Genomic DNA, 16,779 nt, shown 5'->3' with positions numbered 1-16,779 from the left:
CCAGGAGAGGAAGCGAGTTAAAAAGCAGAGACCTAGCGCAAAATCTCACGCTCGCTCGTTTTCCGAGTCCCTCAAGGCTCTGCCGCCAAGCCTCCTGCCTTGGGAGGAGTGCCGCCGGTTCGCTCAGAGCCGAGCGAGCCTCGGCCGACACCTCAGAGCCCCCCCGAGGGCGCGGGGCCGTGCGGGACCGTGCGGGGCGGCAGGTGAGCGCGGGGCCGTGCGGCGGGGGCGGCTCCTCCCGCGGGGCGGCGGCGCGGCGGGGTCGGGCGGAGGGGGCAGCCCCCGAACGCGGTTCCGCACCCGGGGCCGCCCCCTGCGTGCCCCGCCGGGGCGGGCGGGCAGCGCGGGGCGATGGCGGGGCGGCGGCGGCTGCTGCTGCTGCGCTGCCTCCTGCTGGGGCTGCTGGGCGGCGGCGGCGGGCAGCGCGGCGGCGGAGAGTACTGCCACGGCTGGGTGGACGGGCAGGGCGGCTACCACGACGGCTTCCAGTGCCCAGAGGGCTTCGACACTGCGGCCGCCACCATCTGCTGCGGCTCCTGCGCGCTGCGTTACTGTTGCGCGGCCGCCGAGGCGCGGTTGGAGCAGGGCGGCTGCACCAACCATCGGGAGCCTCCGGAGCCGGCGGTCAGCGCCCGTGAGTGTCGCGGCACGCGGGGCGGCGCAGCCGCGAGCTCCGGAGGGGTGAGGGGGAAAGAGGAGAGCGAGACTGGGGGAGCCCGCACGAAGCGTGCGGTGGCGATGCGGTGATGCGGACGCGGTGTACGGAGCTTCTGTCGTGCGTTGGTGAGAGAGCTGTCAGCAGTATGGAGCTTTGACCCACAACTGTGGGGAACAGACTTTTAATTTAGCTCCGATGAGAGAGGTCAGAGGTTCCATCTCCTGCGATACTCAGTGCCCACCAGGATGAAAACAGCGGCGTGGGGCTTTGGGAACTCTGTGGGGTTAATTTCTAAGCCAGAGAATGGGTATTTCCCCTGACTAACATAGCTTTTCCTTTTCTTTCCTTGCCAGAACCCATCTATGTGCCGTTCCTCATCGTCGGATCAATATTTATCGCCTTCATCATCGTGGGCTCCCTGGTGGCTGTTTACTGCTGCACGTGCCTCAGGCCCAAGCAGCCATCCCAGCCCATCCGCTTCTCCCTCCGGAGCTACCAGACCGAGACTCTGCCCATGATCCTGCCCTCGTCCAGCTGCCGGGCCCCATCCCGACCATCTAGCACGGCCACCAGCTCCAGCTCAGCGAGCGGCTCCCTGCGCCGCTTTTCCCTGGCCCGCACAGAGCCGGGCTGCTTGCTGCCGTCACCACCACCCCCATACTCGGCCGGCTGCTTTCCCGCAGCCCACAGCGCACACCTGGGGTCACCGCCAGGCTTCCTGCAGGCACCGCCGTACCTGGGTTACCCTGAGCCGGCCCTGGGTGGGAAGGGCTGTGCCGACCTCGCGCAGAGCTGAGCGGTGCGTCACGGTCTTTGGGAGCGTGAGGACTGACTACGGTGCTTGGTGCTCTGCTCTGATGGAGGCAGACCTGTGGGTGAGTTGCCATTGAGAAGCGCAAGGCCTCGGAACAGTCCTGAGTGCTTCCCCCAACCTGGATTACAGCTACAGATGTTTTGTGAAGTATTCCGATCTTAGCTGCCTTAATAACCAACTGCTCCGATGGTTTGATCTGATTTGTGCAGAGCACATTGAGATACAACTAGAAAACCATTTTTGGGACAAGGTTACCCAGCTCAAGGCGCTGTAAGTGATGTTTTAACCATAAATGATATTAACTTTGCTAACAAGCAGTGGCCGCGCTCCAGGGCTCCAATAACCAGCATAGTTTTATCCAGCAGCAATAAGTAACAGAGAGGTAACAGTACTAAACTAGAGCTCTGCAGACCGTAACTCAGCTGCCTGCTCCCACGGGCAATGTGAGAAGGTATGTATTAAGATATTGAAGGCCCTGGTTTCTAAACATACAGAAAATGTAACTTAACTTACGTTGCATATTTATACTGGTGAACTTAACTAAAATAAAATAGCACGATTTAGGCTAGCTGAAAACATACTGGTCCCGAGCAGCCAAATAATCCTATGCTAGAAGAACAGAACGTGTTTGCTAATATTTCCACATAACTCCTTGGCATGCAATCCCAGAGCTGGTGCTGCACTGAGGCGTTTTTTAGAGGGAAATATTTATTGGTGGCCTTTTGCTCAGTGCCATGCATACATTGGATGAACTGATCCCGAAGTTCTATTTGTAAAATTAGCCATGTATAAATGTAAAGCTTGTAATTTAAGATGTATTTACAGCATTGACAGCACTAATTATTTAGTAGTCACACCAACAGTTTATCAATAAACAGTGGTGGAAATCTGGTGTCAACTGTGTCTCTGCGCATACACTACTCCATGAACGCATCTTCACTTTGGCAGTGAAACTATTCTGCTTATTTTCCTGTCAAAAACACTATTTTGCATTTGTAAATGCTTTACATCTTTAGCTGTGCACCTGTTGTGCAGACTTGATATGATGTAAGATTCTCTCCAGCTAATAGACTAATTGATATCTTGTATATGCACCTCAAAATGTAATGTGGTTGAAAACGACACTGATTAGTTGGGTATTTTAATCTGAAACAGCCACAGGAACATGTTTTGTTTGCCCCCTACATTCCTTCATCCAAGTAAATCAACAAACCAAATGGAAGAAGAAAAAAAAGGCATCTAAATCAAACACACGCAGCAAGCCAAGAGAAGAGCATGAGAAAAATGGGCAGTTATTGAAGGGCCTCCTTTATAGTTCATTTTGTGACAAATGCATTCATATCACACAGAAGATTCTGCAGTGTCAGAGGCTGAATTTCCCTTTTCAGTAAGTCCCAAACTCCATGTGTGGGATCAGATTAGGGTGGTGCAGCTGGCCTGTACAACAGCCATCAGCATATCAGTGTTTATGAGATTCACAGCACCTCTGGTCTGAACTGTGGCAAATCTTTGTTTTTGAAGAGATACCAAGAGTTAATGGTTCTTTCTCAACAACTGAATAGTAGGCTTTTTTCTTAGCAGAGATCTAACAATGTTTCTTTGCATTTATAAAGAAAAATAGTTCTGAAAATATCACCTTTAATAATGATTTTTGTTGCATAATCAACATTACAATCCATGAAATTTCTAAGGAAAAGACAACTCATGTTCCATAGAGCAACACTTTACGTAGTAGGATTTGATTTGACTGTTGGAACCAAGACATAACAGTGTATGTGCTCTACAGCATATAGCAACATATAGCAGAAATAAATACTGAACTGTATCAACTTCAGTGTGGTTTGCTAATATGTAATACATCTTCAGGTGGTAGAAATATTTATCTTGCAGTAAATTCTAGCAAAAGAGATCTCGCAGGCAGAAACATTAATGTGATCCATTTTGGCTAGAAAAGAACAATTTTATTTCCTTCAAACATTGAGTAGGCATCATAACCACTGACAAAGGTGACAGCAAGCTGAAATTTGGCATTTCCCTCAAAGATGTGCCATGCGTGAGTGACTGGGAGTTTGGCACAGTTATCGCCTATTAGCATTTATCAGTGTACATGAAAGGACAGGCTCCAGAACAGCTGCAGCAGGCTCTGAAGTAACATCTACTCATGTATTAACACAGGGGCTGATTTTTGCTATGCTTGATGACAGTCTTTCAGATAGGGAGGTTTATTCAGCCTAGGTAGAGGCTGTAAGGTTTGACGTGTATGTGAAATTCAGCCTCATCGGGAAATGCTGCCTGAGCTTATTCGCTTCCACCTATGATTCTGAGCTTGGCCTCATAAAATGCTAGAAAAGTAATACACAGGAACAGCTTCATTGAATCAGGCCTCAAAGTGTATGGTGTGCCAAGCTCCTCAAGGATTTTTGGGAACGATGACACCAGGTGCGGTGGGGATGGCATCGTGCAAACAGGCTGACCAAGAACGGTGAGTAACTGTTAAAGTAAGGATACTGATAGTGAGGCATATAGTGCAAAAGAGAGGAAGAGATGTTGACAGAACACAAACCCAAGGGTTGAAGCAGTCATTGCCTACGCTGGTCATTTCCGGCACAATTGGATTTGGGCTCTGAGTTAGAGTGCTGAATTTTCTTCTAATCAAGAAGGACCCAATGGCAGAGATACTGCTGTGATTTACAGAAAGTATCCATTCTTTTAAAACCTGCAGACAGAACACAAATGGCACTTTGGTCAACAATTTTAATGACTAATGAAGCAGTTTGAAGGGCAAGATGTTGTCCTGAAGAAAATATTTAGGCAGTACTTGATTACCATCACCACTTATTTTGAATGAATTAGATCAACCCTTTGTTTTGTTTTCCTGTATGAAGGGTTTCTTCCACACACGTCTCCAAAACATATCAGACCTCCAGTGTGCAAAGGAAAGCACTACGTGTGCTCGCAGGAATTTCCGAAGGATTTTATTTGAAGCGAGGTATGCAGTATAGCAAATGGCTAGGTATGCTGATGGGCTAATGCTCCTGGAGTATAATAAAATGATGTATGACAATTTCAAAATTATTTTGCTGCTACTATTAGCATAAGGGTTGACAGTAGCATTAAAGAATTAGAGCCAGCCCTTGGTGCAGCTTTTCTGCATGCAGCCATGTGGGCTGTGCAGGCTGCTCTGAACAGAACTGCTTCTGAACGGTCTGCTGTTCTGCAACATCCAGGCAAAGTTCTTCATTTGCAATTATGCTGAGGCTGCAATTCCATGATATGCTGTCTTTACTAGCAGAGCTAGGAAGAAATGCCTCTCTTCTTTCTCTTCACCTGACTTATGACGGATTCAGGTCTGTAATACGTCAGCTGAGTGAAATGATTTTGCTTATGACTAACATTTCCCATAAAAGAAGAGAGTTAGGTCTTGAAAAGGAACCTGTATTGCTATAACCTGGATTGTAACCTGAGTAATTTCAATGCTGTTATGACTGTCAGCATAACAGAGGACATGGAATTGCTTTAAAGCAGCTTTACCGTTTGGGAGGGCATCATGAAAAAGCATAGAAGATGTATCTGCTATCGATCCTAACAGAATACAGAATCTACAAGACAAATCAATTGCCTAACATCAAAAAAGAATCAGTCACCTATCTTCACCCAAAACACAATCAGGTGTGGCTGAACTGATTTTTATTCAGTGGACACTGTTAGCGTGAAGAAGCATCTGCCACTATTGAGGTCAAAGGATGCGGTACTTACCACTGTTACCTGAAAAATGAAGCAAGATTCCCTTATTCCTGCTTTGCCATTTCTGTTCTGCATACTTCTTTCCAAATAGGGCAACACCACCAGAACTACCTTAGGGCTCGGCTGCAAATCATTACATTGCTGACTAGTATATTCTTTTTGTTTGTTCAAAACTCTTTCTGGACTTCACATGAGAGCCAAGTAAGACAGCTGAAAATAACTCCTTAAAAAAGAAACTACGTTTTTATATTTTTTCAACTTCTTACAGTAACATAAGTGATCTCTGATGCTTGTGAAATGCCATTTCTGATATGTCCCATTTCAGAAGAATAAAAAAACGAGACTGATGGAGATAGTTTTTTTTCTTTGAAAGTAATCCCTCACATTTGCAACCATTCATTTCAATAAAACATCTTCATTAATGGCAAAGTTTATTATTTTTTAACAATTAAAAGACAAAACATTTAAAATTTGCAGTTCAAAACATGCACATTCACCAAATGCTAAATGACATGTAACACTGCATAGAACCAAATGTGTTACTAAAAGAGAATAACTATAAAACACAGTGCATTTAACATCCAGTTAAAACGAAACCTGAGAAACTACCATAAACACCGATTCAAGAAGTCTTCGTTCATGCAGCTTCATAGTTTCCACAACAGTTTCAGCAGTAATGGCTCAGTGGGGCTGTAAAACCTCACTTTGCCTCGAATGCAGATTTTGCTTGTACACAGCGACCACTTTCTGCAGCAGTTCATACATATCAAACACTGAAAATCTTAATGGAAAATTAAGTTAAGTATTAAAAAGCAATATCAGTGCATTTATGGCTTCAGTTCTACAGTGAAGAAACACAATAAAACATAACTTAAAAAAAAACCCCAAACTTATTCTGGTCACAGCTTTGCAATTACAAATCACTATTTAGGGAAATGCTTTCATTTAAGCAATCCTCCAAAAGTACCAACCCTCCTACGTGCCCAACTCTGCACGCCGTTACTCAGCTGAGCAGCCCTCATACTTACGAGCAGCCCAATTGAAGCTTATGTGAGTAACGGCTTGCATAAGCAGGAACCAGGTTTGGAATGCTAAAATATTCCTTTGTTTAATGAAGATCTATTGGTTAACAGCGAACAAACTGGGGGAGCGAGGGTGGGGGGCGAAGGAGCCACTCATTTGTTGAGTTTGCTACCAGTGAAAACATTCAGTACCAAGAAAATGGAAACGACAAACCCATTTGCTTACACAGCGCTAGCTTCTGGCTATACTATGAGGAGACTTTTAACGAAGGCAGTAAAAATGAGGGCAGAGCAACCACCATGCATTGCCTCAGAACACTGAAAAAATATCACTTCATGCAGACAAAATGACAAATTCATCAGAACTACAAGTGCTTTTACACAACACAGAAGAAAACAGGAAAATAACTTCTCTCCTTAAATTTAACACATGTTCCAAATCACTACTCATTCAAGATGGGTTTAAATGTAACGAAAAGCCTTAAGACACTTTATACGCATCTCTGTGATACAGGGGATTTTATGAATGGATGTGGGCATATAGGAATTTTCATCTCTTATTGTTTCAAAATATTTTATCTTTTTTATACAAATAGAATGATGATCAAGTATAAATCTGTTGAAACTGCCTTGCAAAAATAAGTGTAAAATTAGGAACTGGCAAGAAAAGTTTCCAAATACAAGTTAGCAATAAGTTTGTTAAAATTGTTTCCAGTTACTCTTTTGAATCACTTATATATCTATGTATATATATTTAAAAATAATTAAGCAACAGTTTTTATATAAGATATCTGATTTTGAAGTGGCACTGCTCCAACTTTCCAATGTAAATGTATAATACTAACTTGTAATTACCCAGCACACATGAAGCAGATGGAAAATTCCACATGAATTCTGTATTTAATACAAATTTGAATTGTTAAACGGTGAGAACAAGTGCACTGTTACAACCATTTTTACCCACACTCTTTTTTCTTCAAACAAACATCTGCACAATCCCCTTACATTAACAAAGACAGGATGAACAAATCAGACGATAACAGACCACATTACTGTGTACTTAACAGGAAAATAAAGTGCATCTTGTATTCTTGATCTGATTTAAAAAGTGGGCACACATAGGTAGGTTGATCTCATATTTTAGAATGCAGTTGTACACAAATGTAAAAAAAAAAAACAAACATGGTTAGAATTGTCACATTTTCTTTTTACTGACTCTACAAAGCAGAATCTTCCTACCACTAATTTCAGACAATACATAAGATGCAGCACGTGGGAAAAGTATAGAGAAAAAAGAAAAACACTACAATAAAGTGAAAAACATACTTTGTGAAATTTGAATTCTGTAAAGATGTAAATATGAAACAGTGACAAGACTCTTAAAAAACTTAAATTACAGTCTAATTTAGAGCTGTTTCAGTTACTTTTTAAATACAGATAAATGGGGGTTATGCTGTGTGTCATTTTCAACAAGCTTCTACACTGGGGCAACACTTTATTTTAAATATGAAGAATAACTATCACAATATATCACAACAAATTTATAGTGCTCATGTAATTTCTGCAAAACCCGTAAATAAACCACCCAGAGCAGAAAAATCATAAAAGTTAGAATGAAAGAATGGATGGACTGGGACATTTATAAAAGAAAAACAGTATCATGGTTAATTTCAGAAATGTTTTCAAGTTGGCCATTGTCCATTTGGTGACAGAAAAGAGGGATCCCCGTTTCAGGAAAGGGCCATGCCCCCAAATTTTTTCTTCCTGCCTCAGGTCAAGTGATTTGCCCCTCCCATATTGATCCATCTATTTATCTCTGCCTGAAATGGCTTTTCTGAAGGCAGTTCTTGTCTGCATGACTGACTGGCAGTACTGTTTCTAGTGGGATACGTCCCCTTTGTCCCTGTGTCTTGTTTTCTCTTCTGTTTAGAGATCACTCTGAGAAAATGGGAGGAAGACACTGCATAACATGCATATGAAATGCAGACTGCCTTCCACTGATACGCCTTCTGAAATATGTACTTTCGTATCGTTTTTGTTATTGGGGTTCTCTTTTGTATTTGTAAGCTTCTTTTAGAACGGAGCACAAGGAAACTGAACAGTGCAATGAAGTTACATGTTAAGTGTCAGGTGAAAGGCAGACAGATGAAATCACCTCCAGTAAGTGATATTATAAGATTTTCTAAAACTTACTGAAGACAGGAGAGAAGAGATGCAAATATATGGCCTGTTGCTTGTAAGTTGAAACTGGCTGAACTGGAGAGCAAGAGGAAATTCTTAATCTAGCAGATCATTAAGGATGTCATTGTTCTGCTTTTCCTTTTAGCTGATCTCCATTCAAGGGAAAAAAGTATCAGTTCTGTACAATGCACTGAAATTTAATTAAAAACAAAAGTGCCTGTTTCTATGGAAAAATGTATTCTAGATGTAATTATGATGTCATTTAAAATCAGAAAAGCTACAAGATTTAACTAAACTCTGAAAGTTAAAAAAGCTTTTTATTGTTTGAATCCTGATGGCCACTGAGAGGCAGGCTGAGAAATATCAACTACAACTACCTAAAAACACTATTATCACCATATTCTTACTACGAGACTTTTAATTTAACTCCCCTTCCCTTCCATCTTTTTAAAAATTTTTTATTATCCTTTTAAATAAAAACCATAAGTGTATCTTTCTCTGCAGTCACTTCCTCTCTGCTTTTAATTAAAGGTGCACGTATAGGTATTTTGCGTGATCAGTGTTTTTGAAAGAGACTGCTGAAATGTTATTTCAGATCTTTATAGGAAGTAGCTTCAGCACAAATAAAACAGTACATGCCACACACTACTGCAGGGCATGCTTTGCTCTGTATTTCAATGTATGCATTATTTTAGTATAAAAAGATTGAAAATGTGACTAATTTTTAAAAATAAATTAACAAACTTGCCACTGAACCTACTGTATAAGCAGATACGACTATCAGATGAAATCGCAAAAATAATTAAGGTTTGATAGGGGAAGTAAGGCAGTGCAATTCTTTACAGTTTGAACAAAATGTGTACTCAATTTTACAAGGTGGCAGCCATTTTCAACATATGCACTACTAAATGAAAATAAGGGAAAAAATTCTATAAGGCCATGGGTGCAATACTTGCACTTTTGAAAGCAAATGCCATCAAGGCCACTCACATTAGATGCGCTGCACTGAAATCCTTCTCTGCAAGTGCAAAGACTCAAGCATGCAGTTCTGAGATCAGGACTGGAGTTCATTTCCTTTCAAAGTATTTCTGACAACAGAAAAAATTTATGGAACTTCTTTGGCAAGCGTTTTTAGGCTAGTTTGACACAAACAACTATAAACATCTTTGACTCAAAATCTTTCTTAAAGAAGGTGAGTGAACACCATTAAGATACTATTTTTTCAGCACTTGTTGAAATCGAAGGCTTGTTATCAACTGTATTTAAATACATTGCCACTTAAAAACCTTCACAGGTGCTAATGGTCTGTCAATGTAAAGTATGTTTAGCAATCTGACCATTACCTTCCAAGTATATAACCAGTATTGATTCAATTTCATTGTAAAATAAGCAAGCTGGCAAGATATAAGGTAAATTCCAATCTGTTTACAAAGGCTAAGCGAATACCCGGTAAAAAAATTTAGAGATGTCGTGTTTACAGTATAGTTGCACAGTGCTTATGTCTACTGAATACACAAATCCAAACTGTATGGAATAAGACCATCACAGATCTTAAAATTGCTGATAATTGGGCTATGGTCGCAGCTCCCAGCAAAGATCTAGTAGTCTGTCTCACAAAAGCAATTTATAAGGCCTGAATATTGAAGTGTGTTCTTTCACCATTCCTCAGGCCTTTGTTTTGTGGTATCATAAGCTCGTATTACTTCAGATTGGGAAACAATTCCATTTTCATCTTGAGAGAAAGCGTAGCCGTCTGCAGATACAAAACAAAACAGGAACCAATTAAGTTTTTAATCACATTTTGCATATTCCTCAGTATTTTAAAGCTTTAACGAAAGCAACTTATTAAAGGCCAATGAAGGTGCAGAGTGTAGGGAGAAAACCTACACCATTCTTAGATAATTTTGCAGTCATATGGAAGCGAAGAGCTCTGTGTAAAATCTTAGGAATGAATAGTATCCTAACCACAGGCAATGTATATGGTGTACTGAGTTTACCTTCAAACATGAATATGGTCACATACATTGTCAGTTCTTACAAACACAGTATCTGATAATTACATTCTGTATGTCTTCCTTTTTTTTAGACAGACTGAATTAAAGCAGTGTAAAGATGCTTAAAGCTAAAAAAATTAAGATTTCCTTGTAATTCAAGAACACATATTAACTAATTCATTTATTAAAGATAATGATGAGATGTTAAAAATGAGTTTTATCCAGTCCTGTAATACAAAATGGAGGCACAAATTTTAAAGATGCATGCTAGATGTAATAAAGGCAGCTGCAACAAGTATTAGGACACTGCATCTACATCTTTACTACAAAAAAAAGCAACAAATATGCTATAATGGATATTAGGGTTGTTTTTTTTTTTTGTTTTTTTTTTTTGATACTTACGAAGCAAGTTTTGCTGCAGAGAATCAGAGCGATACAGGTTCACATGGTTCTTCTTAAAAACATTCTTCAGTAGTTGGGCTCTTTCAGTTAAGCTAGGAAGAAAGCAGAAAAAGTTTACTTCCTAGTTATTGTATCTCCTTCATCCTTTGAGTCTGTTAAAGATGAATTAATTATTAAAAGAAAAATGTTCATTTTTTGTTTACTATTTGTGCCTGAATTAATCGTTAAACAGATGATTAAGAGCCTGTGCAAGGGCAGATTATGAAGTCTAGATCCTTGGTATTGTTTCTTATTTCTTGCAGTACATGCAAAACATCTGTCTTGAAGCACTGACAATACAAATAAATGAACAACACTGTAAATATTTGAATGTGACTCCTTTAGAAACATGTGGTGTAAAGGGAAGGCACTGGCTTTCTAGAGGCAGCATGGGTTGGTTAGTGCCAGGCAACATTTCTTACAGAAAGAAGGGTTCAGTTTCTACTCAAACAGTATCCTAGAGGGGATATGATATGAAAGAAGATGGAGGGAGAGTTACACCAGTTACACGTTATTTTTGATAGCATATTGAAGATGCACAGACTATATTAAAAAAAATTGTAATAAGAACGCTAATTTCTTGCTCTAAATTTGATATTCACTGTGAATTAGATCTTACATTTTACATTTCCAGTGCTTGAAAATCCAGTCCCTCCCATTGTGAGCTGGTCTAAAAATGAATTATTTTGCTTAAATCTATTCCAAGTACATAGCAATACAGTTTTGTTAATTCTGCTAGATTATCAAAGTTTTCTCTCTGCTAGAATGTAGTAAACATGGAGGATTTACACAGACCTAAATCTAGTGAGCTCTGACTAGTCAAATTACTCCTTACCACTACTTGTCAACTAGCTGAGCAGACTACTTTCTTAGACTACCTACCAGACTAAATGGTAGGAATGCAACTATATTCCTTCCCTTATTGGAGTAGCATTCAAACCTGTAAATTAGAAATGCTTATTTTTTCTTCATTAAGCACTGAATTTTTTTTTGTATATGAAGCTGAACCACTGGCATAAACTGGAGAGACTAGAGGTCTGCCTCCCTCTTCTGTTTCCCTCCGATCTGGTGGTTAAAGTATATGCCAGGAGGTCAGAGCTTGGCAAGAGGGAAAAAAGAAATAAACCTACATCCCCACATCCACAGAGTAAAGCTAACCACAAAATCTACAGGGTAAGTGGATGGGTGGGCTAAACTGCTTCTGTGGCCATGCTTTGGATGGAATGAGTCTTCTTTATAAAAAAGGAGTTAGGTACCAGCTACAGGAAAGCAGTCAGCATCTGCTGGCTGAGCTAAAATCCCAAGAAAGGAGAATGTAGAGCACTGAGATACACCTTTCCTTTCATGTTTTCTTGAGATAGCTCTTTTGGAAAAAAAAAAAACAAAAAAAACAAAAAAAAAATTTCCTCATCACTGCTCCACCAGGCAGAGTAGGTGCCTTGATTTTCAGTTCAGAGCTACAAAATACTGATAAAGTAATGGAATTCTGAAAAATTGGAGACTGAGGATTAAATCACAAAGTGATACACAGAGTGAATAAATGAACAATTTCACATGCAACAGGAAAGCAGAGAGATGAAAGACCGTACAAATATTCTAATAGGGGCATAACCTGCATCTCCTTTGCAGTACATCTGAGAAACCTTTCTTAATATTAGCTGAAAACAGAAAATTTCAACGATTTTTTGGATAGGTGTTATTTTCTAATACAAAACTATTTCATTAAAAGAACAGTAGGCCTATTCTAGTATTTTAGTACCATCATTATCACTTGCTCATGTTCCAGAATGAAACATTCAAACTGCCTAAGTGCTAAGCACTGAAAATACTGCCTTAAGTTTTACATGAGGTACACACATCTGTTAGTTTACGTATAATGAACTTTCCACTGCATAGATCTGATTGCTGGTATAGAAAATACAAATAAAGTAGGAAGTAATTTTGGAGAACAAAAGTGCTTCCAGCTATTCAGATATTAAATTCCGCTCTATTTTATACTTGATGAAAGAGCACAGGCTCTTTTTTATGAATCATCCTGCTGCCATCCAAACACATATATTTAAAAATCTACATGTAAAGTCAGTAAAACATAGTTTCACAATTAACCAGTCATAGCAAGTAAGTGACTATGCTTATCATGTACACCTGTATGGAAAAGTGAATATTAACTGCATTTGAACTTGCTATATACATATACACGAAAACTGTGAGTACTTCATATATTCCTAACCAATCATGTCTGGTTTAAAAATAAAAACTTTACAAGGTGCTTGAATGGAAAACAACTATTATATGAAGTAGCATTTGTGGCAAATATCTCTAAAGACAATTTGCAAAAGTTAGGGCTGTTATTTATGCTACTGTTAGACTACGTAATAGAAATATTTTTATGGTAAATAATATTATTGCTGTTTCTGGTTACTTGGCATTTTATGAGAAAAAAAATCTCTTTTTCTACTGTAACATAGAAAGGTACTTCCAGAGTTTTTTTGCACACTAGGAAAGAATATTAGTTGGTGCTAAAGAATGTACACTAAGTTTGTAAAAAATAACTTGATGCTCTCCCTACAAAAAGTACTATAAATCTAGACTATAGGAGTCAGGCATGCATATTTAGAACAGATGCTGAGGCCATTCCTTGCCAACTTAACTATGTACTCTGCACTGGTATCTAGTCCAGGCTTCTGCGACTTAGAGACTCAAAAACCATCACAACTGTTCAGCCAAGCTTCTGAAGATCACAGAATCACTAAGATTGAAGAAGACCATTCAGATGATCTAGTCCAATCATTTACCCATCCCCATCATGCCCATGGTCAGGATCACTGCACAGGTAGCCTTGGAAAAAGTTCAGGTGCTGTGTCCCTAGTGTGTGCAGGCAGAAGGAGATGGAGCCCCATGTCCTGGGACACCACTGGGATGCTTTGGGATTAATGGGATGTGGTGAGAGATGCAATGCTTCATCAAAGCATTTCCTTAACAAAGAATACTTCATCCACGAAGGGTGAAGTTTTGTCTCTGTTACCTGAATTAAGAACACCCCCCAAAAAAATCACCGAGGAAATAAATCCTTAAAAAACACTAAGATGTCTAATATCCATGGATTTGTATGTGAGGCAGATGCTTTTCTACACTTCAAAGAATATAGGCCCAAAAATAACTATGTGGAGAATAAAGAAAGATATTCTAGCCAGGTAACTGAACAATCTCAGTGAAGCCTTCCTATTTATTTATTGTGACATAAAGAGATGTCTGTAAAACCACTGGTGAAAACACCAAGTTCCTCTGATATAAATAAGAATGGATGTGGGAAAAATTCTGGAGGTTGAAGGAAGAGCATACTGCCTACTGAGCATACTGAAAGAGCTGAATTTCGGAATACGTGAGCAACCTTGGTTATGAAAGTGAAAAACTCTTACCAGATACATCACCTTACTTTCTTCTGCAGCTACAAGATGTACCTCTTTCAGCGCTTCCTAGTACTAACACCTGTGTTCCTTTCTGTAATTTATTCTTCTACCACTCCTTGAGAAATAGCATTCAGCAAATACTGCTCCTGGCTCACAGGTAAACACACTGATATACGAGTTAACTTGGAGGAAGATCCTGCCCTGGTGCTAAGAAAGATATGCAGCTAGAGAGAGGCATCCAAAGCAATCAGCTTAGATATTCAACACATTAGAAATGTTGGTCATCATCTTGGTATCTAATACCATTTAGTCTCAACTGGGTAAATTCTAGTAAGTTGATTCCCACAGGATTGGAGGAAGGATACTATAACATTAAAACAGACATGAAAATTAATTATCTTTATGAACAGAAGGTGCTTCCTGAAATTGGAACTATGATAAAAGAAATGTCTCCTTGCATTTTTATGGTCTCCTTACATGCATGCCTTTCTTCCTATAAAGCTTCTTAGTTTAGCCCTTTACCATGAAGATATCAGAGAAAAAAAACAGTCCAAAGTTGAAAAAGAAGAGGAAAAATCAAATATCAACAGCTTCAGCTTTTGTAAAACTTCACGGAAGTCATGAAAATGAAGACAAGGAAAGAAAGTCCCAGTTCAGCCAAATGGCACTAATGAAATAGAATTGGGTAGTGGGAGGAGCATACTTTGCCATCTCTCAGTCCTTTTCAAGGTTACAAGTTATTCATGAGTTAAAAAGATGCAAGTATTTCACTAAGCACTAAGTTTACATATGAAAATTGTTCAGTTTCTCAATTTTACCTCCTCCCTTTTCAAATTACCTGCCTGACACATAATGGAGGATGTAATAAGAGAATTGTGGAGTGTCAAGTTCAAGTTATTTTTTACCTCACAAAATCTGGTCAAATTTGTTTGCTCTTGACTAGCATTAGATACAGTCCCAGTTTGCTCTATTTAATTTCAACAGGTGCCTGACAGATTTTGCTGTTTTTTCCTATATTATCAAGGATGCTTTTGTTTATTTTTTACATGCTTAAGCCCAATTTGTAACCGTACTACTGAACAATGCAGATTTAAACTGCCTTTGTTTTGACTGTTAACAGAAAGTGACAGGATTAAAGTTTCATCATCATCAGGCTGAGTAGACCCCAAACCTTTCTACAGACACCTACATGAAATGTTTTTCACTCTATTTAGTTTCATGTTTTTGGAAAGTAATATTTTGCCTTTGATACATGTATGAAGCTGAAGCATCATTATTATTACTAATTTTATTATCATATAGAAGACATTGATGCATAGATTTTTTACAGTACCTCTTGCCATGTACAACTGCCCCAGGATCCTCAGACTTTGCTTCTAATTCCTGAACTTCATCTACCAGTGTCTTAAAAGTAGCTCTTTTTACTCTGAAAGTAATACAAAATACTGTCAGATTTATGATTTTTGAAAGCAAAAGATCAGGTTATTTTAACACTTACATATGCACATTCAATATACAAATCCATTTTACCTGGTAACTTAAAATTTAGTCTTAAATGAATAAATATGGTAAAGCAAGTCTGAATAATATATTTCATCATCTGTTCTTGCAAAATAGAAACAAAAAACAGGCATTAAATTATTGAAGTATTAGTATTAAAATACTAATAAAACTTATAACCAGGGGTCTGAGACTGAACAAGACACCAGGTTTGTCAAAAACAAGCTGAAAAATAATTTCATAAAATTAGAGCTGATCTCTATTTGCTTTTCCTACTGTTGTAATTAGAACATGCTATTGATGTAATTAAGAACATGCATGAAATTCAGTACTTTTCCCATGAACATCAGTGTTTTTGTACTCACACTTTGTATACTACATCAAAAAGCAAAGCTGTCATGGGAATACATAAAAGTCCCATCCAAAACACTCCAGAGCTGAACATCATAGCTGCCTGGAAGAAGAAAGCACAACATATGATTATGTTACGAAGAGAACTAGAAAAAAAAAACAACACAAAAAACAATGTAGAAACATCAATGACTTGGTTGAGACAATGAAAATCAAGTTTAAATGAACTGTTCTAGAACGTCTAATATAAGCACTAATTCACATTAAGATGCTGGTAAAAAGATGCTGCTTAGCTCTTTTAGAGAAGGGGAATCTACCCCTCCACATCCCTGCTCTATATTACTACACTGACTAATTTCCACTAAAATCAGATTTAGTGACCCCCCTCAAGCCCATCTCCCAAACTTTGTCAATACATCTCTCATTTGCAATCAACCCTAGCAGCTGCATTGATTACTGACACTTGCTATGGATACTGGATGCTGGCTACATTTTGCACTGTAACTCAGACTGAAGTTGAGCTGTCTCCAATAGAACTCCCTCTACCACTACTCCCACACTGCTACAGACTCCTGTGCACAAACTGTTAAAAGATGAGAACTAACAACTAATTACATAATTATGTAAGTATGTAACATAGCCTTAAATGAACATGCTAATACAT

General features: G+C 39.3%; 2 protein-coding genes across 6 annotated transcripts in view; one reads left to right on the top strand and one right to left on the bottom strand.

Annotated features, from left to right (window-relative positions):
- Positions 1-351: 351 nt before the first annotated feature.
- SHISA3 (shisa family member 3) lies at positions 352-2,912 on the top strand. The gene is made up of 2 exons (XM_048942089.1): positions 352-634; positions 1,012-2,912. The coding sequence occupies exons 1-2, from the start codon at positions 352-354 to the stop codon at positions 1,452-1,454; spliced, it is 726 nt and encodes a 241-aa protein (XP_048798046.1). The 3' UTR covers positions 1,455-2,912.
- A 2,718-nt stretch (positions 2,913-5,630) lies between these two features.
- Positions 5,631-16,779, bottom strand: part of ATP8A1 (ATPase phospholipid transporting 8A1) — a 94,914-nt gene continuing 83,765 nt past the window's right edge. For all 5 annotated transcript variants that reach the window (XM_048941329.1, XM_048941330.1, XM_048941328.1 and 2 more), the window contains 4 exons: positions 16,130-16,218; positions 15,598-15,690; positions 10,816-10,907; positions 5,631-10,172 (listed from right to left, as the gene is read on the bottom strand). In XM_048941329.1, coding sequence (XP_048797286.1) covers positions 10,075-10,172; positions 10,816-10,907; positions 15,598-15,690; positions 16,130-16,218 — 372 coding nt within the window. In that variant the 3' untranslated portion in view covers positions 5,631-10,074. The remainder of the gene's footprint in view (positions 10,173-10,815; positions 10,908-15,597; positions 15,691-16,129; positions 16,219-16,779) is intronic.

Source organism: Lagopus muta, chromosome 4, assembly GCF_023343835.1.
Source record: "Lagopus muta isolate bLagMut1 chromosome 4, bLagMut1 primary, whole genome shotgun sequence".
Taxonomy (NCBI): domain Eukaryota; kingdom Metazoa; phylum Chordata; class Aves; order Galliformes; family Phasianidae; genus Lagopus; species Lagopus muta.
This window is presented reverse-complemented; position numbering and strand designations above follow the sequence as displayed.

What these genes read in the sequence shown, in the direction of transcription:
- SHISA3 (XM_048942089.1), top strand. Translation starts at nt 352, where the DNA reads ATGGCGGGGCGGCGGCGGCTGCTGCTGCTGCGCTGCCTCCTGCTGGGG. An exon ending in GGAGCCGGCGGTCAGCGCCC is followed by an intron (nt 635 to 1,011) that starts GTGAGTGTCGCG and finishes TTTCCTTGCCAG; the next exon opens with AACCCATCTATGTGCCGTTC.